The sequence below is a fragment of the Trichomycterus rosablanca genome, chromosome 19 (assembly GCF_030014385.1).
Source record: "Trichomycterus rosablanca isolate fTriRos1 chromosome 19, fTriRos1.hap1, whole genome shotgun sequence".
NCBI classification, from domain to species: Eukaryota; Metazoa; Chordata; class Actinopteri; order Siluriformes; family Trichomycteridae; genus Trichomycterus; species Trichomycterus rosablanca.
Window position 1 is genome coordinate 20,950,725 of NC_086006.1, and position 23,952 is coordinate 20,974,676.

The window sequence follows — 23,952 nt, forward strand, 5'->3', positions numbered from 1 at the left end:
GCTATTTTAATGAATTACAATAACCCTGTAAGACAAGTCCAGATTGGGGGAATTTATTGCAAACTATCTAAAAGCAAACCTTCTGAGAATTCTAACATCTACAGGACTATGAGACTATGCACAGGAGGTGGAACAAGACGTGTGTGTGCAGGTGAGACACGGTGCAAACAAACCCAGTATTATACAGATGCAGGTGAAAGCAATAATGATTCCGCAGTCATACGATGAAGCATGGACCTTAAAATTAGTGCTACATCTACCCCATGCTCATGTACTGGAATCTCCACACCTACCTTTCTTTTCTTTTTTCTCCCCCTCTCCTTCTCCAGCCCCCAGCAAAGTGTAGATGATTCCAGACTGAGAGTTCACGCCGACAGCGGTCACCAACATTCTCCCGGATCCCTCCATCACATGGGTGCCTGATTGAGGAAAATTAAGAACACATAAGCAGCAAATGAAAAACACACATGCTTTAGCTTTACTTTGTTTTTATTTTTCCACCTTTCATAAGTCTATTATGTTTTTTTTTTTGATAATCTGCTGTTTCAAAAATAATATTGTACACAAAATATTAAATTATTAATCTGGCTTGACCTTAAGGTCTTTGAAAAGCTCTTTAATGTCATTTAACTCTGTAGCATGGCATCCAATTCCTTATTGGTGATTATTATTACTAGCTGGTGACTTCTCTTTGCCAATAAAAATAGGACTAGTTTTACTGTACCCACTAAAAAGCACATGGAACGAACACTGATCTTCTGCCAAGGTTTGAAAGAAAAAAGAACAAGCATGCAGAAAGAAATATGTCCCGATGTCGTGGTGTAATCCAAGAACCACCAGAAACAGGTCTGGCAAAAAGCTGCTGAAACATGGATGACTGTCCACTGTCAAGTGAGCTTCACATCACCACAGACATAGATGATTCAGCACAACAATGAACAACCAACTTCAGATAAGCAAGATTTTGAAGAAAGTCCTATCAAGTCTTGTAGCTTTTAACCTCTAAACCTATGGTGATGCAGGCCTGTTTTTGTGTGGTTCTTAAATCTGACAATCCGGACAAATTTCCAGACCAATAGCAGATTTAGCTAGGTGACCTATTAAGGTGCAGCCCTTAGTGGTGCAACTATATGCCAATGCAGCATTATGTTACATCCAGTTTTAAACTATATAAACTAGGTTTGTTAAATTCTATCCATCCAGATACAAAAAATATCATCTGTACTGTCTATAACCTGCTACCAAGCAGGACGTTTGCCGGAAAATGAAATGTCATAGACTAACATATGAATTAATTTTCTAGCCACTGAAAGCAGATTCTTACCTTTTTAAACACCCGTAGTGTCAGAGATGTATTTAAGGTTTTATTCATGCCATACAGCCTTCAGCATAGCTGTAATTACATTGCTATTATTGTCTTCCGAAGTCAGAGGTGTCATCTCAGTTCTTAGAGAATAGTAGCCCTACAGAGATTTGTGTGTTTCCTATTTTAACAGATAAAAAGCTGTGCTAATGAGATAATGAGTTAAATCGAATGTGTTAAATGGAGTAGAATGCGGAACTCTGCAGTACTTTGGCCCCTCCAGGACTGGAGCCTGACACATGCCGAAATAGCTACTAATTCCAACTGTCAACTTTTTATGGCATTTAGTAGATGGTTGTATTCAAGGCAGCTTATAAACGTGACTGAATATAGTGAAAGCAACCCAGAGTTAAGGGCCTTGCTTACGGTCCCAATAGTATGCAACTTGAAGGTTGGAGAAGGGAGTGGGCTTGAACCAGCCACCTTCTGTTTAAAATTTCAATACCTTAACCACTGAGATACCACTGCTAATCTCTTAGTCTTAGTAATGTGAACAGTAGGTTTCTACTGTCAAATATAAAAATGTTTAATAGTAACACAAAACAAAACAAAGTGTCACTTAGCCTATGACTACCTCAGATTCACTAACTATGCATTTTGTTACCCATTCTCTATTTGCTGAATGGTTTAAACCTCCTCCTAATCTGATAAACACTTTTAAGAGCTTTTAAGTGGCTCTTTGAAGCATTTCTGACCAAGTGTAAACCACACGCTTGGTCAATTACACCCTCCCAAGCTCCACTACACACATAATGATTTTCCAACCAATGTTCTCATACGTCTTCTTTAGGAAAATATAATTATGTTATTACTCAAAAACCTACTCAGGATGGCAGGAAGGACTAATAAAGAAAAAGATCAGAACCAGAAAGTCGGCTGTGGCGACCCTAAGAATAGCAGCAGGCAGGAGAGGGAAGCCACGTACTAGAGACCACGGCAGGAACCAGAGATGCACTGATTTGATTAGACACATCTGGATTTAATAGCAGGCTCTCAGTCACTTGCTGTCAACAAGCTGAATACAAACAAAAACACAGAAACTAACCAGAAAGAAGCATCGGGTCCTTGTCCGCTGACTTGCTCACATGGTCTGACTCTCCGGTTAGGGAACTCTCATCAATCTTCAAATCATTACCCTGAATCAGAATGCCATCAGCTGGCAAAAGGTCACCTGTATGCACAAGAGAAAATATATCCTCTATTATCACTATTATCTCTATGGGAGTTCTAGGTACATTAGTGATTATTTTAGGAAGCAAAGAACTGACCGTATTTGACCTGGGCCACATCACCGACCACCATTTCAGCCACAGGGATCTGGATGACATTGCCATTGCGCACCACAGCGAAGCGCTGCTCCAGTTCAATCCGGCTCTGCAGCCCACGGAACTGCTTTTCCTTGCTCCAGTCATTGAAGGCTGTCACCAGCACCACACAGATGACCGAGAGTAGGATAGCAGCACCCTCAATCCAGCCCGCCTCGGCCTCACCCTCATCCTCTGCGCTGCCCGATTCATTCCCACAGGCTGAAAAGTAGATATGGTAAACATCAACTATAAGAATCACACTTTCTAAATGTGTTATTTGAAATCATTTAATATAATCAGTGTAAAAATATACAAATTCTGCTTGAGTGGTATGTAGTGTCAATAGTTTAGTGCCATTTCTACATCTTTGCCATCATAAAATTGTGGAAATCTTTGACTGGGTATGAAACAAAATCATGTCCTTCTGATATCATAAGCCTTCCCCTTCCATCCACTCTTTTCCACCTACAATCACTTTATTAAATTATAGAAACAGAAAAATGTGTCCATAAAGTTTTGGTAACTTGTCCTTCTCCTCTGACCTTAGTGTAACAACAGAGGTGCTCATTTCTCCCCCTCTGAATGTTAAACGACCCCAACACCCCTAACCTTTAGTAAATTACTCTCTTTGGTCCTGACAACTAACCTTGGACATAGGCTCACATTCTCATGTACACATGTTATCTCCTCTATATAAACTCGATCCCCCCGTAATAAACTGGAAGCTTACTCTGACTGTCTGTGTTACTTCGCATGTGTTTCTTCCCATGCACACTCAGGTTTTGCAGGGCTCTTTCTCTCAGACTCATAGTAGCAAATGACGTAGCAAATGAGTAGAAGATCGGAGCACCAAGATTTCTTGATGTTCTAACAATGACTTCTCACATTTCTGGCAACTTTGCATCTGTACTGGGCAATGGTAGGTCAGGGGCAGTGGCGGCTTACATCATAAAATTTGTCAGTTTATTTATACATAAATTCTGCCCTCCGTTCCTTTTCCCAGAAAATGGCCTAAAATGGGTTGCAGTTTGTCTTTCGACTTCACTCGCAAAATCCGCGATGGGACTGAAGCTCCCAGTGATTAACTGCAGGTGTAGATCTCAAAATAGCTGTCAATCAAAATGGGATTCAGCCTTTCGACTGATCCTCCAATCATCTTGCAGAAGCTCAGCGTCCAGACCCGCCCACAGCTCCATTCACCCCCAGAGACGCTCAGCGTCTGGGGGCGGGACAAAATCGTGGCATTTATCCAATGACCGGCGAGTTTCGAAGCAATGAAAAAAACCTTTCCATGCAGTCCCATTGAAGTGAATAGACGCTCAGCTTCTGCGGGCAAATGCTTTGATGCGACAGGAATGTATGCAGAGTTCGAGTCAGTCGATTTGTGATAAGTAGCTGATTCTGAACAAACTCGTCTTCGAGATGAACGTGTTCTAATGCATTTGTAGTCAATGAAATGTTAACACAACTGTACATATTTGACCATTTAATTTTTGACATTTTAGGGGAAGCTGAGCTTCCCTTGCAGTCTTAGAGAAATCGCCACTGGTCAGGGGATAGGCCAGCACCACTCTAGACTATACATTAATAGGTTGAGGATTCAACCTCAACCTCCTGGCTCTATCACAGACCCTGTGCTCTGACTCCAGCTTCCAAACAAGCTGGGATATACAAAACATACATTGCACTGTATTAAATTGTAGTTCATTGATTAACAATTTGATGCAGTTCAAGTCTTATGTCTGTGCTATGTGGTAGTTATGCTACTTAGCTATGGTGTGCCGTCATTACAGTACAATTTGACACATTTAGATGCTACTAAATAACTTGCTTAGAATAACATTATGTTAATTCTGACAGTTGTTTATTCTTTCTTTTGCATCTTTGCACTGGCCATTGGTGGATTCTTACAGGTAGTCTGAGCATGTACTGAGGACCATGCTACGCTCTAAGTATTCTTTGGCTGCTCATGATGGGACCTCACTGTTGCAGCAGCAAAGGTGAATTATCAGCTGGCATTTCTAGCCTCAGAGATGGCCAGCTGTGTCAGTTAAGGGCTCGAACAGGCCGGTGGCACCTTAAAGTGCCCAGATGTTTGTTTGTTTGTTTGATTCTTAATCCCATGTAAGCTGCTATTGCTATTATCTTGGCTGAATAATAGGTTCTGTCTTTGAAAAGTCAAAGTGGGGGTTGTTTTATTTCTTTACTTGTGTGGAGTTTAGAGTTTAACAATTTTTTTAGTATCTTATAATATATTTTAATATCTTATATGGTGTCTAAGAATTTAAGCCATTGTTTTTGGTGGGGAGGGGACTAATGTGAAGATTTCGAGATTGTTCGTATTGTATATTTTTTTTCTGGTGGTGTTCATCTTTTGGCATGCATAGAGGATGTGTTTGTGCCCAGATGTAAATGTATTTTGACAGCTGTGCTTGAAAAATTATGATAATGTAAATTGATTTGCACTCTGACACTAAAATCCCATTCATGTCTGCCTGCGTCAAATGCAAGCAAAGCTAGTTTATCGGAGGTTAGTTAGCCAACCTGATATTACAGGATGGTAGAAAAACATGGGAGTATTTTATACATTGTGCATTCAGGAATATGTGTAGTTTTATGGAGTTTTAATAAGAGATTATTCTTTTTCTAACTCCACTGTGCAGTTCTTAAGTATCTGTACCTCTCTATCTTGTCATTTTTCCCTCTGTTCCCCCATTCCCTCTCTTACACTCGCTCCCCTCTCCTGGGGGTTGGTAGAAGGACAGGCCGAGAGAGATGATGGCTGCTATCTCCAAAATGATGAGTGTGACATCCTGCAGCGCTTCCCACACCAGCTGCAGAAAGGTCTTGGGCTTCTTGGGGGGGATGAAGTTCTGTCCAAATGCCTGCGCTCTCTTCTCCAAGTCCGCCGGGTTATCAGACAAACCTGAAATGATAAAGGCAACAACATCAGAGGCATTCAAGTACATATAGTATATGCACATTTTTAAAAATAAGGCCTTAAGTCAAGACGTTGGTCTTCTAAATCTAAAACATTAGTGTTGAATTTATACAGTGTTTTTATTATCTACTAAACCACCAATTAACATTTATTAACACTTGTTTGCTTTCATAGGTTTATTTTTTACACACCATATACAGTTATCCTCACAAAAATAATAAACATAAGGTAAATTAGGACATTTTACCTCTAAGAGAAAACCTTAGAAAATATTATTGCTTTTCAGTTCAGCTTAGTATTTTGAAACTCTTGTGGTGTTCGGGTGGCACAGTGATTTAATGCTCTAACCCCCACCTCTGAGATCTCAAGACTCTGGGACCAAAAGGCACAATTGGCTGTGCCTGATGGAGGAAGGTTAAGAGAGGTTCCTCACTGCTGTTGCAATTGCAGCCGTAACTGACTGGTCAATGCACCTGCAGGAGAGTTTTATAGAAAGTAGTGCATGACTCTTTATATGCAATGCGGCTCACTGTAAGACTCCGTCTCTGGTGAGTGAAAAGAAGTGACCAGTGATTGCACGTGTCAGAGGGGGCGCGTGATAGTCTGCAGCTCTCCTCGGGCAGTGACTGCATGTGTGTCAGAGGGGGCGTGTGATAGTCTTGAGGGCTCTCCTTGAGGAAGCTTAATCAGGGACTCGGAAATCGACTTAATTGGGGGAAGTAATCTATCAGCTTGTGTTTTACTGGAGTTTAAATATAATGTGATGCAGTGGCCACATTTATTTAGTTAATCATCAGCAAAAAGAATTATAAATAAATGAAGAATATGAGACAAAGGTGTTCTAGACAGTTGCAATGGTAGCAATATTTTAGAAATGTTAAACAACCAGAGCTGTAAGGAATCTGCCTGTTTAGACAGTCTCCACAGCACACAGTAGGAGACATCCAGATGATTCTGGGACATGAAATATACACTTTGACATTAACTCTTGACCAGGGTTGTCAAACATTTGTCCCTTGTGCCGGAACCAGCCTGCAATCCAGTCCAATACAGGTCGCATAGCGAGTTCTGTGGCAGAATTTGACTTGCAGTAATAAATAAACATGAGCACAACTGCCGTTCAGTCTTAGCATACATACAAACATCAAGATGTCGTTATATAAAAAAAGTAAAAGTGGATAGAGTGTGTGGTATTTTAAGACAAATCGATGAATGACAGTTTATTTTGGAAAGGTAATCCATCTGCTTGATGCACACAGCAGGGGGTTCTTCCAAAATTAGCAGACCAGTGTGGATAGAAAATCATCTAAACCTTGGCAGCAAAAACACACTGTTCTGTCTTTAAATAGTTTAAAACCGTTCTAATTTAAATTTGTTGGTCTGAATAGATTATTGGCATTGCTGTCAAGGATAAATTGCCAAATGTTAAATGCACATCTATGTATATGAATGGATATTAATTGTATTCTGGAATGAGACAGTTATACAGCATTGTTTTTATAGCATGGCAAAAGTATGGTTAAAGTCATTTCATTTATTCATGGGTGTGTTCTTGTGGAAATATTTAATGCCTCTCACCCCCCTACAAATCTAGAGACAAAAGTGGACATTTCTGCACTATAACAAAATTTGCAAAGTTTGTTTATTTAATTAAAACTAAAGTATAAGGGCTTGGGGTTTATTCAATGCTGGACCTTTAAATGGAACTAGGTTCTACTGGGTTATGACAAAAAAGGTGGGCATAAATATATTAGAAAAGGCATCATTAATGTTATCAACTTTAGTAGATGATCAACAGAATACATGAACTCATAGACTTCATAAAGTGAATGCCCATTCATTTTATGCTTTACCACCAATTTATCCTGGCTAGGGTAGTTGTGAGTGTTTGGACCCTAGACAGTCCACTACAGGGCAGACACTAAAGGTAATTTTTAATAGCTCCAGTTGGCTTGGCTGCATGTCTTTAGACTTGTGGAAGGAACCCGGAGCACCCTTAGAAAACCCACAAAGACACAGACAGAACATGCAAACTACAGAAAGGACCCTGGCTGCCCGGCCAGGGAATCGAACCCAGTCCCTTCTTGCTGTAAGGTGACAATGCTACCCAATTATTTTTACTGCTTAAATATCCAGTTCTCTCAATGCTTTGCACAGTGGTCATGCTTTTAACATGACATGTTAGCATGGGCACTTTGACTGGCTTATAACTATATAGCCCATTACACTGAAGGGTTCGATGCACTGTGAGTTGTGGCATATTAACCTCATCACCAGTATTAAAATCATCTGCAATTTGAGCCACAGTAGCCCATCTGTTGGTCCATACCAGTAGGCATAGCCTTAATGTCCTAATGAGACAGTGATGACCTAGTGGGTAGAGCTTTGAGCTTTCAATCACCATGCAGCCACTGTTGGGCTCTTGAGCAAGGGCCTTAACCCTCTCAGGGGTGCCCTACAATGACTGACCCTGCGCTCTGACATTTCCATTTTGGGCATTTAGCAGGCGCCTTTATCCAAAGCGACTTACAGTACTGGGACAGGGTTAAGGGCCTTGCTTAAGGGCCCAACAGTGGCAACCAGGCAGTGGTGAGGCTTGAACCAACAACCTTTTGATTGCTAGTCCAGTACCTTAACCACTACTCTATAACTGACCTAACCTTTCAAATGAGCTGTGGTGCATGGAAAAAGATTTTCATTGTATTGTTCATATGTAAATCTATATATGACAAATAAAGGCATTCTGTTATACTGTATTCTATTCTAATGTCCCTAATGAATCCTGACTGCCCAGCAACATGTCAACTTGTTGACTGAGAACCTTGATTACTTAAGTCCCCTTTGTGTAATACATTTTGTTAAATGATTTTCGTTCACTGTGACAAATATGCAGTAACAGAGGCAACCAGAAAAGGGGGAATTATTATCACTGTATATACCTAAAAGTTGCAGGATAAACAAAACTTAATAACCAATTCCGGCAAATGCTCACATAAACGTAAAAAGTAAATGAAGCCTTTAACGGTTAAATTTCAACATTTTGCAGCCATAATAAGCCTCAGCAACATCAAATAAATTTCAGATGTAAATTATTCATTGCTTGTTTCCCACGCATTGGCAGGAGAAGATTGAAATCCATTAAGTCATGGAAAGAAACAGCAGGAGAAGCTGACTACATACCAAAAAGTGCATATTTAATTTTGCTTTATAGCTATGCCTGCCCTTAATGTGCCCACTCTTGATCTCCCATCCTTTCAGGTTAATTTTTTTTTCTTTCTTTAATAGATGTGTGCAGTTTCCATGGTAATGAAGACATCAAGCAAAAACTCGTACTTGCTCTTCAACTTCCTGTCGTCGGGCACTTTTTCGCCCGGCTACAGATGATGTCATTGCATCAGAAGAGAATAAGAATAGATTTTTCATTGGTCTGCTGTGATGGCAGCTCCGCTGCAGAGTCTGTCTAGAGCAGACTGCAAAATCTTTAAAACTGCAGCAGTAGAATGGAAGGTTGAAGTAAATGAAAGACTGTAGCGTGAACACACATCACCTCTCGGTTGAATGGAGCAGTACTGGCATCATTTGAAGCGTGTGTCATTTATGAAGACATTAAAAACAGGCCGAGGGGTGGTTCAGAAGAGGCCTGCCATGTGAGCAAATGAGTCAATCTGCATAAAGGAGAAATGATGTGTGGCTAGCTGCTCTCACACATCATAACCACACTGCCTGCTGAACCCTCTCACTCCCACTACAGCATGCTTGGTAATATCATATTCTCTATGTGTGAGCATGTGTGAATGAGTGAGATTTGAAATCAAAGAGAGGATGCCAGGATGACAGAGGTTCAACCACCTGATGAAGGGGTTTAAAAACTGCTGAGTTGATATGCCATCTGTTTGATGAACCCTTTCATACAATTTACTTTTTTTGGTCTTTCTTTTACTCTTTTACTTTCTCTGTATCAGCGTCTCTCATTCAGTCACTCAGTCACTCAGTCACTCACCCCCCCCCCCCCCCCCCCCCCTCACTCCCCTTGGTATGTCCTTGACAATGCGGCAAGCTGTACTAGCTTTCCTTCTTTCTTTTTCTCTCCCTCCTTCTGCCTCCTCCCTTGCTCCAATACAAACCAACCCAGCCCAACCTGCCTGGCTCAGATAGGTTTCATCCTGTGCTGCTGCAGTGGGTGATGGTTAGCCCGTTAGGCTGGCAGATCCACTCAAAAGCATTGAGTATAGTGTTACAGAGGCAGACAGCAGCACACACAGTCTGGACCTGAGAAAGGCAGTGGCCTGATTCCGCAGTGCTAAAATGTGTTGCAGGGAGAAGCGAGCCACTAATGTACCTCAATTTTCAACGCCTCATCATCACAATGTCAGTGCCACTCACCGTCACTTCTATACCTCCTGCCTGCTCTCCTTTTTTGTCCTCTCATTTCCCGCAGCTGTGCATTGTGTGTGTACTGTAACAGGGTTTGTCACAGCAAGGACGTAATCAAAATATATAGTGGAGGCTGGGGGTATTCAGGTATGCTCAAAATGTCCCACACAATATACTGATGTAAAAATGACAAATAAACATTCCACTCACTAGCTTTGCATAATATTAGGAACAGAATTTGTCAGTGTTTTCATTAGGTGTATATAGAGTAGTAATGTTTTAGAATTTAGGACTTGACTATGGTCAGTGACAGCTACGTTCTAGCAGCTTCTAATTTATGACAGACCTTTTTTGGTAGTTCTTGGGTTACAACTAATATTCCAGAATAATTTTAAGTAAAAAAAATATATAATATAGGATTTCTTTTAACATTCACTGTTCCATGTACTTTTAGACATTTTTCTGTACAAATTTTATGACCTAAAGTTGTTTAGAAATGCTATAATAAATACACTTCCATAAGCCTCCATTCCAACTGCATGCTTGTGTCTTGGTCCAATAGGTAGAAATGTACCCCAATTGATATGAGCATTTCATTCATTTATTTATTTATTTATTTATTAATTATTTGTTTTTACGACCACTTTATCCTATTCAGGGTAAAGCTGGGTGCAATTCACCGGGCAAAAAGTAGGGAACACCCCGGACAGGTCATCGGTCGATCCCAGGGCAAACACACATTCAAATCTAGGGCAATTTTAGTAGCGCCAATTAACCTGACTGCATGTCTTTGGACAGTGAAAGGAAAACCTGAGTTTCCAGAGGAAACTAATGCAGACACAGGGACAACATGCAAACTCCACACAGAAAGGACAGGGACCGCGCCTGCTTGGAATTGAATCCTGGTTGGTCTTGCTGTGAGGTGACAGTGCTACCCACTGGGGACAAACAAGTAGGTGTTCCACTCATTCAGTCACAGAAAAAGAACAGTTGCATGGCCCGTACAAGTGTATGTGAACTTGTAAACCAGTGGCTGTGAAGCAACAAGTCAAGTGACACACAGGCACAAATTGAGCCCACCACTTGAGTCCCACAAGCAAGAAGGAGAATAGATCTCTACCCATGGACTCATACGGAACCCTTGACAAGATTACAGAACCTCTAACACTTACTCAGCAAGGCCCTTTCAATCCCATGAGTGAATGAACGAGTCTCTCCAACACTGGCGAACTGTTTACTCAGTAACGTCCTCTCTCTACACCCACCTTGCCACCGACCGAGTCGTAGCCTAGCAACCCAACACAAACGCACGCACCCAGAGAGGAACGTTGGCTGAGTGAAACAGTGAGAAATGGCTGATGAGTGGCAGGAGAGAGATGCGGGGATGATGGGGACAGTGTGTGGGATGAGTGGGAATAAAAAGAGTGACAGATTGAGAGGGACATTGAGATGAATGAATAAATTGATGGTGGGACTGACATACAGATGGATGGCAGATAGTGAGGTAAATTACCGATAAAGCATACGTTTACACTTGTTGCCTTAGTAACTCAAAGCAAATTAAATAATTAAAATAAATTTTGCTAGAGAGATGGGAAAAATATGAAAAAAAAAATCAAGTTTGGGTCATTGTAGTGTTGCACATAAAATATATAGTAAGAACAAGACAAGAACAAATCAGGTCACAAGAAATTAAAGAAGAGAAATCGAGATAGAAGAAAGAAGAGGTAAAGTATTGGTCCTACCATCAGTGGTGGAAGACTTGAGTCTCTGGCAGAGGCCTTCAGTGTCTCCGTAGCTCTCTTGGATTTTCTGCAGGGCCTCACCTCCTCTCAGCTCCATCAGAGTCTGCAGCTCCTCCATAGCCACTCCAAAATTGCCAGAGTGGTTAGCCTCCGCCCCTCCACCACCCCGCTTTGGGTAGAACTCCACCCCACTGTTCGCCATCTCTCCTATAGTTGCCGTAGTCGACATATCAAACTCTTCGGCTTACTAAGTTATGTTACTCACTGTCAGTTAATCAGTAGCTTTACGGTACACTCTGAGACCCTGTCTCAGTAGTTCTGAATAAAGGGGGTCAAATTAAATAGTTTCCTCTCAAAATTAGTTTTGTGTTGAGTGTGGTTCAGTACACAGTTTTCAGTTCCTCTCCTCTCCCTCCCGTGGTTCTACCCGAACCTTCTAACTCTCCATTGGAAAAGGGAATCAGGGCAATAGGGGCAAATCTCTCTCTCAATAAAAGGGGAAAGGCAAATCCTGCCCGCTCCACTCTACCCCCTCGACCAGAGGGTCAACAGAACGAGGGATCAGGGCGAGCCCAATCCATTAGTGATGGAGAGAAGGAGGGACAGTGTTCAGAAGATGCAGTGAGTTGTCCTTAGGGTGTACATCTAGGGAGGAAGAACAAAAAAAAGAAAGATTTACACTTGACAAGAGTTCTATAAAACACAATCACTGATTGTTATGACTGTTGCAGGTTTTTTATTTTTTAATGGATATAGTTGCCAGTTTTACCCAATAATCTACATTAATCTAAGTTTAATAGAAAATAATTACAAATCAAAAATCTTTAAACAAATAAAAAAATTAAAAAAGGTGTGGTAATGTGTAGAGATGTAATGATGCACCACAAGACAGTTAAAAATCGGTGCACATGTGCCATGATTCAAATCTGTTATTCATTTAAGATGAATCGATATTCACTTTAAACAGCAGAGGGCACTGGCACTATTAACCTCGCCTGGTTGACGGCACTTCACAAAGTTGCCTGGTAGGGGATTTTCCAGCCGAGGATACTTCCTATATTTGTATTATTCATTTATTTATATAATGTTGGATTTTTTTTTTTTTTTTCATTTCAGTTTTTACACAATAAGCATTATTTGGCATAGTTTGCACCTACCTCAGAAATAAAAGGGCATTCATTATTTAGATAAATAAAAGATAAGCACAAATACAGTTTTTTTTTTAAGAGAAATAATAAAAGGAAAATTTGTCATAATTTGTCTTCAATTTCATTTTGTTTAAAAAAATCAGGAAAAAATCGTATCGTGAACCCAGTATCATGAATCGTATTGCATCATGGTTAGAGTGTATCGTTACATCCCTAATCATGTGCCATAATGTTGCTGCAGTCACATTTACCGACACTGGTGGAAGTAAGACTAGATTTACAAGTTCTTTATTTGGCTTTGTCTTTTAATGAGCCTCTAGTACCGTCTCTAAGGAGTCTGACGGTGTAGTTTCTCTCCCTGTTTTGGGCGAATTCCTTTTAAAAAGAAAGCAGCTAATGTGGTTAATTGATTCAAAAGAGATAAAGGTTGCTGCCTATTGACCTCAATACGGCAAAGAGTTGAAACCATTTTAATAAGTGATGCACTGATCATTAAAGCATTGTATAATTGAAATTTGCACAGTTTTATGTAACTCTATTAGGTTAATTATAAAAAAATCAGTTTTAACCTTTTTGTTCTTGCTTTATCCACAGTTTAATCTCTGGTCTGTGCCTCATCCACCAAACATCAAGTTCATCCACCAAGCAATGCTCAGAAGAAGACGTATAGTCATGAGCTATGTAAATTCTCCCAGTCAGTGATGCAAATAATTTATACTCTCAGCAGATTGAGACAACTGCATAGGTCTGTGGTTGCCGTGGCAACCTACAGATGCCTCTGACTCCCACAGCCTCGCTATACCTTAACACGGGCTAACTTGTTTCCTTTCGTGTTTCTCTTGCTGTCTTAGAAACACAGTTATATAGACATAAGAATACATAGACATTAAAAATGCCATTCTAGCTTTGGCTTTCTCTATGCTGCTATTCTTGTGCCCGGTGATACATGGCATGTCTTATCAGGCTTAGTTGGTTTAAAGGGTGTGAGTGCATGTACAAGCTTGGTCCATGTATTCAGACAGGGTTGGGAATATATAGAAGTGACACAGGCATTAATGTCTCATGCTGACTCACTAACCCTGTCATCCCCAGCAGCACTGACCCCCTCTTTTCTCTTTCTTAGCTTCCTCCTTGCCCCTTCTTTCATTCTCCTCTTATCTCCTCTGCAGTGTCGCAGCTATGGACAGCGAGAAGGTTACAAGTGCTGCAGTGCTGACTGTAGATCATTCGAGGTTGTGGATGTCACATGAATATGGATGAGACGTCACACCTCAAATCATGCTAGGTTCGTGTGTATGTGCGTGTCACTTTCACAACTCCATTCTAACCCAAATCTATGAAAGCATTAGCATTTCCCATCAGTGAACCAGATTTAAACAGTCCTGTAGCACTGTTTTTGTGCAGGAAGCAGATGGCTGAAGATTATGCTGAGTTTTCATATTGATCTGTTTTCCCAAACCTTTCCAGGAGTGTGCTAAAGTCCCATTAGGTGATGCATTGTTGATAATGCACTGCACTAACAGGCTGCCCTGGGTTTACCCACATCAAAATTCCCTGCTGATGCAAAACACAATGTGCCTGAGAAAAAAGGGATAGTGAGAGAGTGGGGCAGGGGAGGAGTATTACATAATTGATGTGGCAATGTGGGTAATGTGTCTAAAGTATGGAACAATGGATAGAAATATACAAAACAGCGCTACAGGCATGAACTCTTGAATTCAGCTTACACCACAAGATCTCTCCTGGGTTCAAACCAAGACTTTGACTAAGCTATTCCAAACCATTATTTCTGTGTATTCTTAGTCATTTATATGTGGTTTTGCTGTATGATGTCCAGTTCCTGATGCTTGGGTGGTGCAGCAGTCTAACACAACAATCACCACCTGGGATGCTACTGTTCTGGTTCAGCCCTTAACAGACACAACTAACTATGTTTGAGAGAGGAGAGGTCAGATGGGGAGTCACCTCCTTGTCACTACCAGAAGAGAACAGAAGAACATTTGTCCAACCAGGATATAAGCACACAACCCCAGCAAACATCTAGAAAGAGTGAAAGCTTGTTGTCACAAATGTGTCAGCTACTCAGAAGAGAGAGGAACTCACTCCCCTGTGCCTTCAGACTGTGCCTGCGTGGATCCATCTGTGTGTTCGATGCTGGTACTTTTGTAACAGGTACTGGTTAAAGTCAATGTGACACTAACAGTAGAACTTTTTCTTTGTCTTCCATCAGCTTATAACAATGGTGTGCTTCATCTGACAAATACACGACTGACTGGTTCATTGGGAGCCCAAATTCAATATCATAGGCAGTGGCGTTTAAAAAAAAAAAATAGAACAGACGTGCAGGGGAATGAGTCAGTGTGCTGCTCACTTCATTCTAATTACAGAGCCTTACAAAGCCTTAAAGCACATCTCAACCGATAAAAAACAAGCTTTTTTTCATGTCACTATTCTGACTGTCTAATTCAATTCTACCTGATGATCATTTATTTAACACATCAGATGCATAAATGACAATTTATTATAACTTACTGTTGGTTAAAAGAAACATCATGTAGAATTCATAATGACATACTATTAACATACTAAATAATTAGTATTTGGAGTAAGTATGGAGTAATATGGCAAAACTATTAAGAATATTGTAAAGAAATTTTTTTTCATTAAACAATAAATAATGCAGCAGTCAATGCCTTAAAAACCTAATTTCCTCTGTTTTGACATATGTATCACACTCAGTTGTATTAGTTCAGTACAAACCATATAAGACAAATATGATTAAATGCTTTTTTTGTTTTATGTAAAATGCAAGTAAATGCTTCAAAGTCTGGAGATCACTGTATTATGTTATACTGTATTTTTTGTAAATTTTATTTCTCCTATGAAGAATTGCTGTAATTCAGGGCTTCTAAGCATGAACTGATTTTTTAGGTTCTTTACACAGCACCTCAAAGCTATCAAGAGATTAACTTTAAGCTCTTTTGTAACTAACGAGCGCTTACAAAGTGTTTGCTTGGATCATTCCTTTACACTCATTCTTGATTCCCTCACCCGTTACCAATGTATTGGCTTATTTAAGAACATTTGAAAACAGTGTACGTTGAATATTCTAAAGACTTTTTACTCTTTTAATGCCCCATCCCAACTGTTTTTAAATAGCACTTTATGTTTGTTTTGGAACTATGTGTAAATCTGCCTCAGCAAGATATAAATCTGCAGAATTAAGAGTATTTTATTGTAACACATGTAAATTAATGGTAAGAAATGCAATTAAAGCCATTTACTACAATTTAACTATTTAAGACTGAACCTTAGATTTCTGAATCACTTTATAATTTGTATTTCTTTCTATTTCCTTTTTATTTGTTGTTTTGATCTGGACTCGCTTCATCTATGTAGATTAAACAAGAACAAACAGTGTTGTTGATGTGAAGCACCACTTGACTAAATTGTGTTCTCTTGTCTTTCTCATGTTGAAGAATAACTAACAGAAATTTTCCTCTGTATCAGCTTCATTATGCACCCTAATGAAACCGGTCAAGTCAAGAACAACTGCTTGAAAGTTTCTAGGCACTGTGATCAACCTAAAAAGTCAAATATAATTAGAAAAATGCAATTAAAGTATTATACAATTAATTATTTGTTGCTCCAATGTAGAACAATAAAACAAAACAAAGACAATCTAAAGCTTCTACAGTAGAGCCCTAGTAAAAATACACAGTACATTTCAGTGATGGTATGCCTGTAGCTCTGTTACTGTACTTTAAAAAGCCTGGGTAATACAATGCCAAAAATGAAACTGCTTGAATGCTGTAATTCCTGATTAAGCCTTTAATTACTGCCGCACTCAATTTGTGAAATTAAAATACACTCTTATAAACAGCATGCCAGTCCTGAGAGATCAATAAGTCCAAGATTGAGCCTAAAATAATATTGTCGACAAGGCAGGGTTTTAGGGGCTCTCTTCTCAGCCCACCAATGGAATTAAAGCAGAAATTAGAGCTCATATAAATTACATTTATGACAGTAACTAACTGTCAGCTTGCATTTCTTTGGAATGAAAAATCCTTCTGCTGTAAAGCAGCTTTGATGTGTGTGGTCATATACTGTATATCTGCTTATCTATCTATCGATCGATCAACAGTGTACATAGTCTTCATTCATTTAATCATTCATTGTCTGTTTTACCACCGCTGCATCCTGTTTAGAGTTGCAGTGAGTCCAATTCACTGGGCGAAAGGTAGGAAACACCCCAGACAGGTTGCCAGTCCATCTCAAGGCAAACACACAAACAATACCCACAGTGTCATTGTGCTGCCCCTACATGATTTTCCTGATCTTACAACCTAATGCTAGTCTGTTTGACCTAAAGTTGGGTTCCAACATGATTAAATCATTGGGAACTCAAAAACCACCCTCAATTTGTTTTATATAAACACCACAGAGAGATTCAATTGTTCAAGGTGTGTTGCAAGCATGGAGAAAACTAATGAGCTGTCACAAAAGCTTTGAAAAGATATAAGCGAGATAAGAGAGATAATTTCATTGCACCAAAAGGACAATGGTATTTGTATTAGATAAGATGACAGATCATTTGTTTGTAGTGTTTTAATGTTTTCCCTGAAGACAGAATTAAATTCACTTTGGAGGCCTGCAGGAATGCTGCAGAGAGTCTACAAAGCAAACACAGAGTCTCACAGGCGATAATGAAGGTGCTGTCATGCAGCGGGACATTCTAAGGTGGTTCAGTGGATTTGAGCAAACAGTACACAGCAGACACACTCCCACAAGAATTCACAGCAAGTGTAGAGATGAGAAACTACAAGATACAAGCAGTAAAATCCCTCCAGCTGTAATTACTCTTCATGTCTGGGAATGTTTTCATATGATAATGTAGATATGTTTTAATTCATCTTTTTTAAAATGTGTTCTGTTTGTTCTGGAACTTTTCCCTTTATAAAAGGGTTGTTGTCTCATATTATCATTGTATAAATTATGATATTGTATGGCAATGATTTAAAACTGTAAATAGAAAAAGGCACAGTGAGCTAGAAGAACTGAACTATTTGTACCTGTCCTCTGGTGCTAGTTGGTTATATTCTGTACAAACAAAAAACCACAACTTGAGCTTAAAGGTGCAATGTTCACAGCAAAACACATACTGAGCCTTTCTCAAATTTTGAAATAATATGCAGTTGCGGAGTCCTATAGGAGTCATTTTTTTTAGTAATAAATGGGGTTTATGGGTGGTAACATGTACCACTATGTACATCTATACCTCAGTTGTTGCTTATAAAATGGTGATAATTATGTACAAAGTAGGTGACCCAAATAAAGTGGCGGATGAGTGTGTGTCACTTGTTTGTGCTTTCACTATAATTTATGATGGAACTATAACCACTCAAAACATTTCTAATTTATGTTAATATTTAAATGTGTACAGATTCTACCCCTTAGCACTGTGCATCAATCAAAAACCTATAATACAGACGTTATGGTATTTCACCTAGATTCTGCCTCAATATCCACACTTTCTCTTACCAACTTTATTACTGATCCTCTCTTTTCTTCATCCCTCTTGCTTTGCCTCCTCTATTATACTATTCTACTTATTGTCTACACTTCAATTCCTCCCAGACACTCTCACTGTGGTGGCCTTCATCTCTTCAAATAAGGCTCTGCTGCTCGACAAGAGCCACTGACTGCATTGGCATAGGATTCTATGGGGAGTAGTAACATAAGCTCCTAGTCTCCAAAAACAATGCAATTAAAAACCTTCAGTTAAAACCACAGGATTGACTGGTATCTGAATGATGCTGCCTTGGAGCTTCTTGGACCTTCTTGGACCAGTGAGTTAAATAAATAGCAAATAGAACTGCCACGTGAAGTGCTATCTTATTTAATGTATATCTTCAGGTAAGATCACTAAAATTTAAGCCAGTCACATCTTACAGATAATGACACCTGTTACGAATTCACCTTATTGTGAAACATTAAAAAAATATTTATATTAAATATTTTTTTCTATAAAGTATATTCAGCCCCTTTTTTGTGTGTTGCAGGCGTCAAATTCAGAATGCCCCCTCCGACACGTGTGCAGTACCGACTGCATCAGCACGAGGCAAGATCATAAGTGGATCAGCTTCGTGTACGGACAGTCACACCAATCAGCCAGCAGAGGTCATAGTTGCATCAGTTATGAGGAGTCCTGGTCCGGCGTTCCCACCCTGTGCGAACAACAGCCAATCGTTGTTCATGTAGCTGTCCAGCCCAGACAGATGGCAGAGCTGAGATTTGAAATGATGTGTTCAAAATCCCAGCTCTGGTGTGCCAGCGTGTTTTACCGCTGCGCCAACTGAGCGGCTTAAAATGTCTTTATATAAAAAAATAAAAAAAACAAGAAACAATTGACTCAAGTTGGTCAGCCAAAACATTACATGACATTTCTTTGTACTATTGTCAGTTAAATACCGGTTGCTCTTTGATGTGCTATCTGTTTAGATAAATCTAACTGAATTTTTTTTTATTCTGTGTGTCCTAAAGAATTAAACCAATATCCAGTTCAGTCCCTTTGTTAAGATCACGTATGATAAAATGTCAGCTTACTAACATTAGCTGAATTGTCAGAGGAAATTCAGTGTTTCCTTGTTGCTGGATAAATCCCTATCATCCATACAATCAAATACTTTTACTGATCTACTGACTAACTAATATTCAAAAATAAATCAATGTAAAGATTCTTCTGCATTATTCAGTAGCTAAACTTAAAGACATATTTGGAAAAACACATCATTACTTTACACAAGAATAAAAAAAGAAATGACATTTAAAACACAAAGTAAATAAACCAGCTAAATGAACTCAGTTTTATCCTTAAAGAGGTACAAAATGTAACATTTAAAATCATCCAAAGTTTTAACAGATTGGAAAGTTGGCAGAGGAAACAAGCAGGTGCTTAACTAGTCAGTTTTGAGGGGGTGTATGGCGGTTGATGCAGTCTTCTGATTCAGTATCTTAGTAAGCCAAGTAGTGCGCGTATACAGTATATTCTAGTATTTATGGTAATTATGGCTTTTATGGTACTATATGTACTTGCTTAAAAGTGACATATAACATGGCATATTTTTTTAAATATGTGTGTACACTTACACACACTCACACACACAGACATCTAGAGCAATTTTAGTAGCTCTAGTTAACCTGGCTTTATGTCTTTGGACTTTGGGAAGAAAGTGTCTTGTTGTGACACTATGCACCCTTCAAGGGAATTAACAGATCCCAAATTCTTCTTTTTATTGCATTTTACAAAAGTTCCAACTTTTCTGGAAATGGGGTTTGTATAAACAGGCTTAGATGTTTATATAAGGGTAGATATAGATAACTTTAGTAAGGCTTAATTAAGCCACTCAGAAACTAGTCAGTAACTAATCTGTTTCAGGAATTCAGTCACTCATAAACCCACAAACACTGATGCTTTTTGGTGCTGATTTACAAAACTCAAGTGAACATCTATTTATTTGTGAGGGTATTCCAATTACCTTTAGTCATATGCTGGTATTTGACTTACTTGCAAGTTAATAAAAGCGTGAGTGTTCACCGTTGCAATTTAATACATACGCTTAAAAATGTACATGTATGTGTCGTGAAGGATGATATTGCTGTGCAATGCTTCAAGGCCAAATGCAGCATCTCACTAAAATTGAGCTGTTTCTCGCAGCGAGATATTCCACTAGCACACCAGCTCTGCTACCGGTCGGCAGGGCGCCACCTTGCAGGCACAATTGACAGTGCATGCAGCTGACACAAATTGGCCACCTAGCTACTGGGTGGTGAAATGACCGGACCAACTGGGTGGGGTCTTCAAACGCTGTGCAAGGACCCTGGTTAGCAGACCGAGGCGCCTGTGCAGACACACGGTAAAGAAGGGGTCCGCTAAGACTGCGCATGCATCGGAGGGCACGTGAGTAGCAATATGCCCTCCTGGAACGCAGCGGAAGACAAATTGACTACACGAAATCAGGAGAAAAAGGGAGAAAATGCATAAATAAATAGGAAAAAAGCTGTTTTTAACAGAAATATGTTAATTATGATTATATTACTATAAAATGAAATGTAAAAGCACTTAATTTGGTCTTGTCATTGCTGGCAAATTGCTTCAGGTGTGAGCATGGTGTAAATATGCTACAGAAGGATGCAAAACTCTTCCACTTAGAGTTTCTAAAAGCCTTCAGCATCCTCGATATCTCAGAGTAAACTTAGAGAATCGCGGCTTCCCTAAAGATTGCCGACTTTGTTCGATCTCCGGGTCACAGGCTGAAGGACGTAGGAGCTAAGAATCAAGGAGGCCCCAATTAGTGTTTTGGGATGCACCCCTTGTGTTCCCTCCAATGTCCTAAAATGTGAACCAATAGCAGAAGGACCAACTGTTCTATGAGATGACCAATCAGAGACGAGGACTAACTAGAATGGATCCGCCCCTCCTGTCGTGCTCGGTCCGTTCCCACACCCAGTACGCACACACATGCGCACACGCGCGCACGTTTCGCTTTAAAGCCGGTGCGCATTATGACACGCTCAATTTACAATTGTAATGATATAATACAGCTTCTCCTGACAGTACCGAGCCGCTCCTGTTTCTCCTCGGCGAGTCGCAGTGCTTTGAAAAATAAAATGACCTCTACTGGTCACCTTCAGAGGGCGATCGCTTTGTGAAGCCCGCCGGGCCGAAATCACCCCGCGCGCGCTGGCACACGTAACAGCATCCACATGCAAAACGGCTGTGGATGGAATTAATCATCCAGAGCCGCATGATGTGAGCGAATGGTGCGAGTGTGTGCATGTGTGTGTGCGGGAAAGAGAGAGAGAATAGCGCCAATAGGGTCCGGCCGGCACAGGCGCAGTGCCCCCTCCGCAAGGTTACCGGTGTGAGTGAGTGAGTACCGGTTCCGCTCGCATCTCCTCCCCCCGGCGCCTGTTCTGCCTCCATCTCATCCCCTTAATCCGCATAAAGGCCACAGAAACGCAGAGCCGTGCAGGCGCAGGTGATGGGACATTACTGTGCATTCAAATAATACAGGGCATCACTGAGTTCAACTGAAAAAAAAACATTCACATGAGAAATTATCAAATTAATAATAAATAAATAAAATCACAAGTGGTAAACAGATCCAGTCCGGATGCTTACTGGTTTGTCCTGCTGAATAACAATGTGCATCATTAATCATGCATCAGATATGAGAGTATTTTGCGGTATTTTGCGCGCTCGGCTTTAATGCAGCAGTTTCACAAAAATCTGAGACCTTTTTTTAAAGATAAATATTATAAACAGACTCATTAATACAGACCAAACATGGACACGAATAGAGTACATTATCATTAAAAAGAGACTGCACTAAATACCCCAACAGCCACCTTCAGGTTTGGTGTAAATGCCAAAGCGCTTTGACTCACCAGGCCATGCTCCAAGGACATAGACGCGCTTTGGTGGGCAAAAGCAGATTCCCGGATTCAGTCCCGCACAAATAACAAAACAACTAAAGAAATAAACAGCGGGGGAAGAAATCACCTAATGCGGTTTGCTTTCTGCTCCTGAATGTTTTCCGCAAGAGATCCTATACAAGAGTGCAGCCGTTGCCTGGTTATACCGCGGTTCCGCAGAGGGAAAAAAACAATGATGGAGAAAACATCACGGTCAGGAGCGCTGCACCAATCACCTCGTGCGAAAAGGAGAGCCGGGTTTGATTTCTGGTTTTAGGAACAGACGCCGTTCTTCTGGCTGAAAGTGGAAATCATAGAGGCGATATTTGGGATTTAGATGCGATGGGATGAGAGCCCCCCCCCTCTCTCTGAGGAGCTCGGACGCAGCATCCACGCGGGCTGCTGCTGTGCGCGCGGATGGAGGTGAAGAGGAGGAGGGGGCGCGCGCGCACTCGCTCTATTCGCGCTCTCTCTATTAGCTCTATTTATTTGCGCTCTCTCTTGCTCTCTCACACTCTCATTCACTCTCGCATCTTATTTCTTTCTCTTGCTTTTTCATGACTCACACACTTCCTTTCTATCACTCCCTTGCTCTCACACTAACTTGCATTCTCAATCTTTATTAATCTTTCTCTTGCACACACTCGCTCTTTTACCTCTCTAACCCTAACCCTTGCTATTACACACACACACACACACACACACACACTCACTCATATTAAATTTGTAATCTCAGTCTGTTTTAATTCGCTCTCTCTGTTAGCTTTATTCGCGCTCTCTCTTGCTCTCTCACACTCTCATTCACTCTCACATTATTTCTTACAATCTCATTTCTTTCTCTTTTTATTTCTCTCTGACTAACACTCACTTCCTTTCTATCACTCCCTTGCTCTCACACTTTAACTTGCACTCTCAATCTTTATTATGCTTTCTCTTGCACACACTCTCTTTTACCTCTCTAGCCCTAACCCTTGCTGTTACACTGAATCACTTAAAATGTACAGCAATGGCAACACTGTAAGTCCCAATCTCAACAAACATCTGCACTGTAAGCCCGGATAAGTTCAATCTACTTAAAAAATTTGAGGAAACCGGTTGCCTTAAAAAAGTTAAGTAATGTATAATGAAAACTTGAGTTAGCATAACTTAAAACATTAAGTTATTACACCTAAAAGGCAAGTTGATTAAACTTTCTTTTTTTTGTTATACCAACTGCTTTTCCCAATAATTCTACTTAATATCTTGAGCTCAATGGAAAAAACTATTGATTTCTTCTTAGTTTTCATGTTAATTACATTTTAAATATGAATTACAAATGTTTATAGAGAAACAGACACAATTATAAAATTATTTTTCTTTATTTCACTTCAGAAGTATTTACTTAAAATACAACATGTCAAGAAAACATCTTTAAAACTGTACAAACTGTATATAAAGTTCTGATGAAACACAAACAGCTCCTCACAGTAACCATGAACCTGTAAAACAACAAAAAGAAACAACAGAAGTATTAAAATTAACATTAACAGCATTAATTTAAGGATTAAAATAAAGCAAGCCAGCACATTATTTGCTTCGTATGAAGGCTAGCATGCTA

The 23,952-nt window shown here is 40.0% G+C and overlaps 1 protein-coding gene across 5 annotated transcripts in view; it reads right to left on the reverse strand.

Annotated features, from left to right (window-relative positions):
• atp2b3b (ATPase plasma membrane Ca2+ transporting 3b) overlaps nt 1-22,758 on the reverse strand; it is a 54,572-nt gene extending 31,814 nt beyond the window's left edge. For all 5 annotated transcript variants that reach the window (XM_063014865.1, XM_063014862.1, XM_063014867.1 and 2 more), the window contains exons 1-6: nt 22,329-22,758; nt 11,731-12,375; nt 5,399-5,596; nt 2,632-2,889; nt 2,409-2,534; nt 294-419 (exon numbers count right to left, since the gene is read on the reverse strand). In XM_063014865.1, coding sequence (XP_062870935.1) covers nt 294-419; nt 2,409-2,534; nt 2,632-2,889; nt 5,399-5,596; nt 11,731-11,959 — 937 coding nt within the window. In that variant the 5' untranslated portion in view covers nt 11,960-12,375; nt 22,329-22,758. The remainder of the gene's footprint in view (nt 1-293; nt 420-2,408; nt 2,535-2,631; nt 2,890-5,398; nt 5,597-11,730; nt 12,376-22,328) is intronic.
• Nucleotides 22,759-23,952: the final 1,194 nt, after the last annotated feature.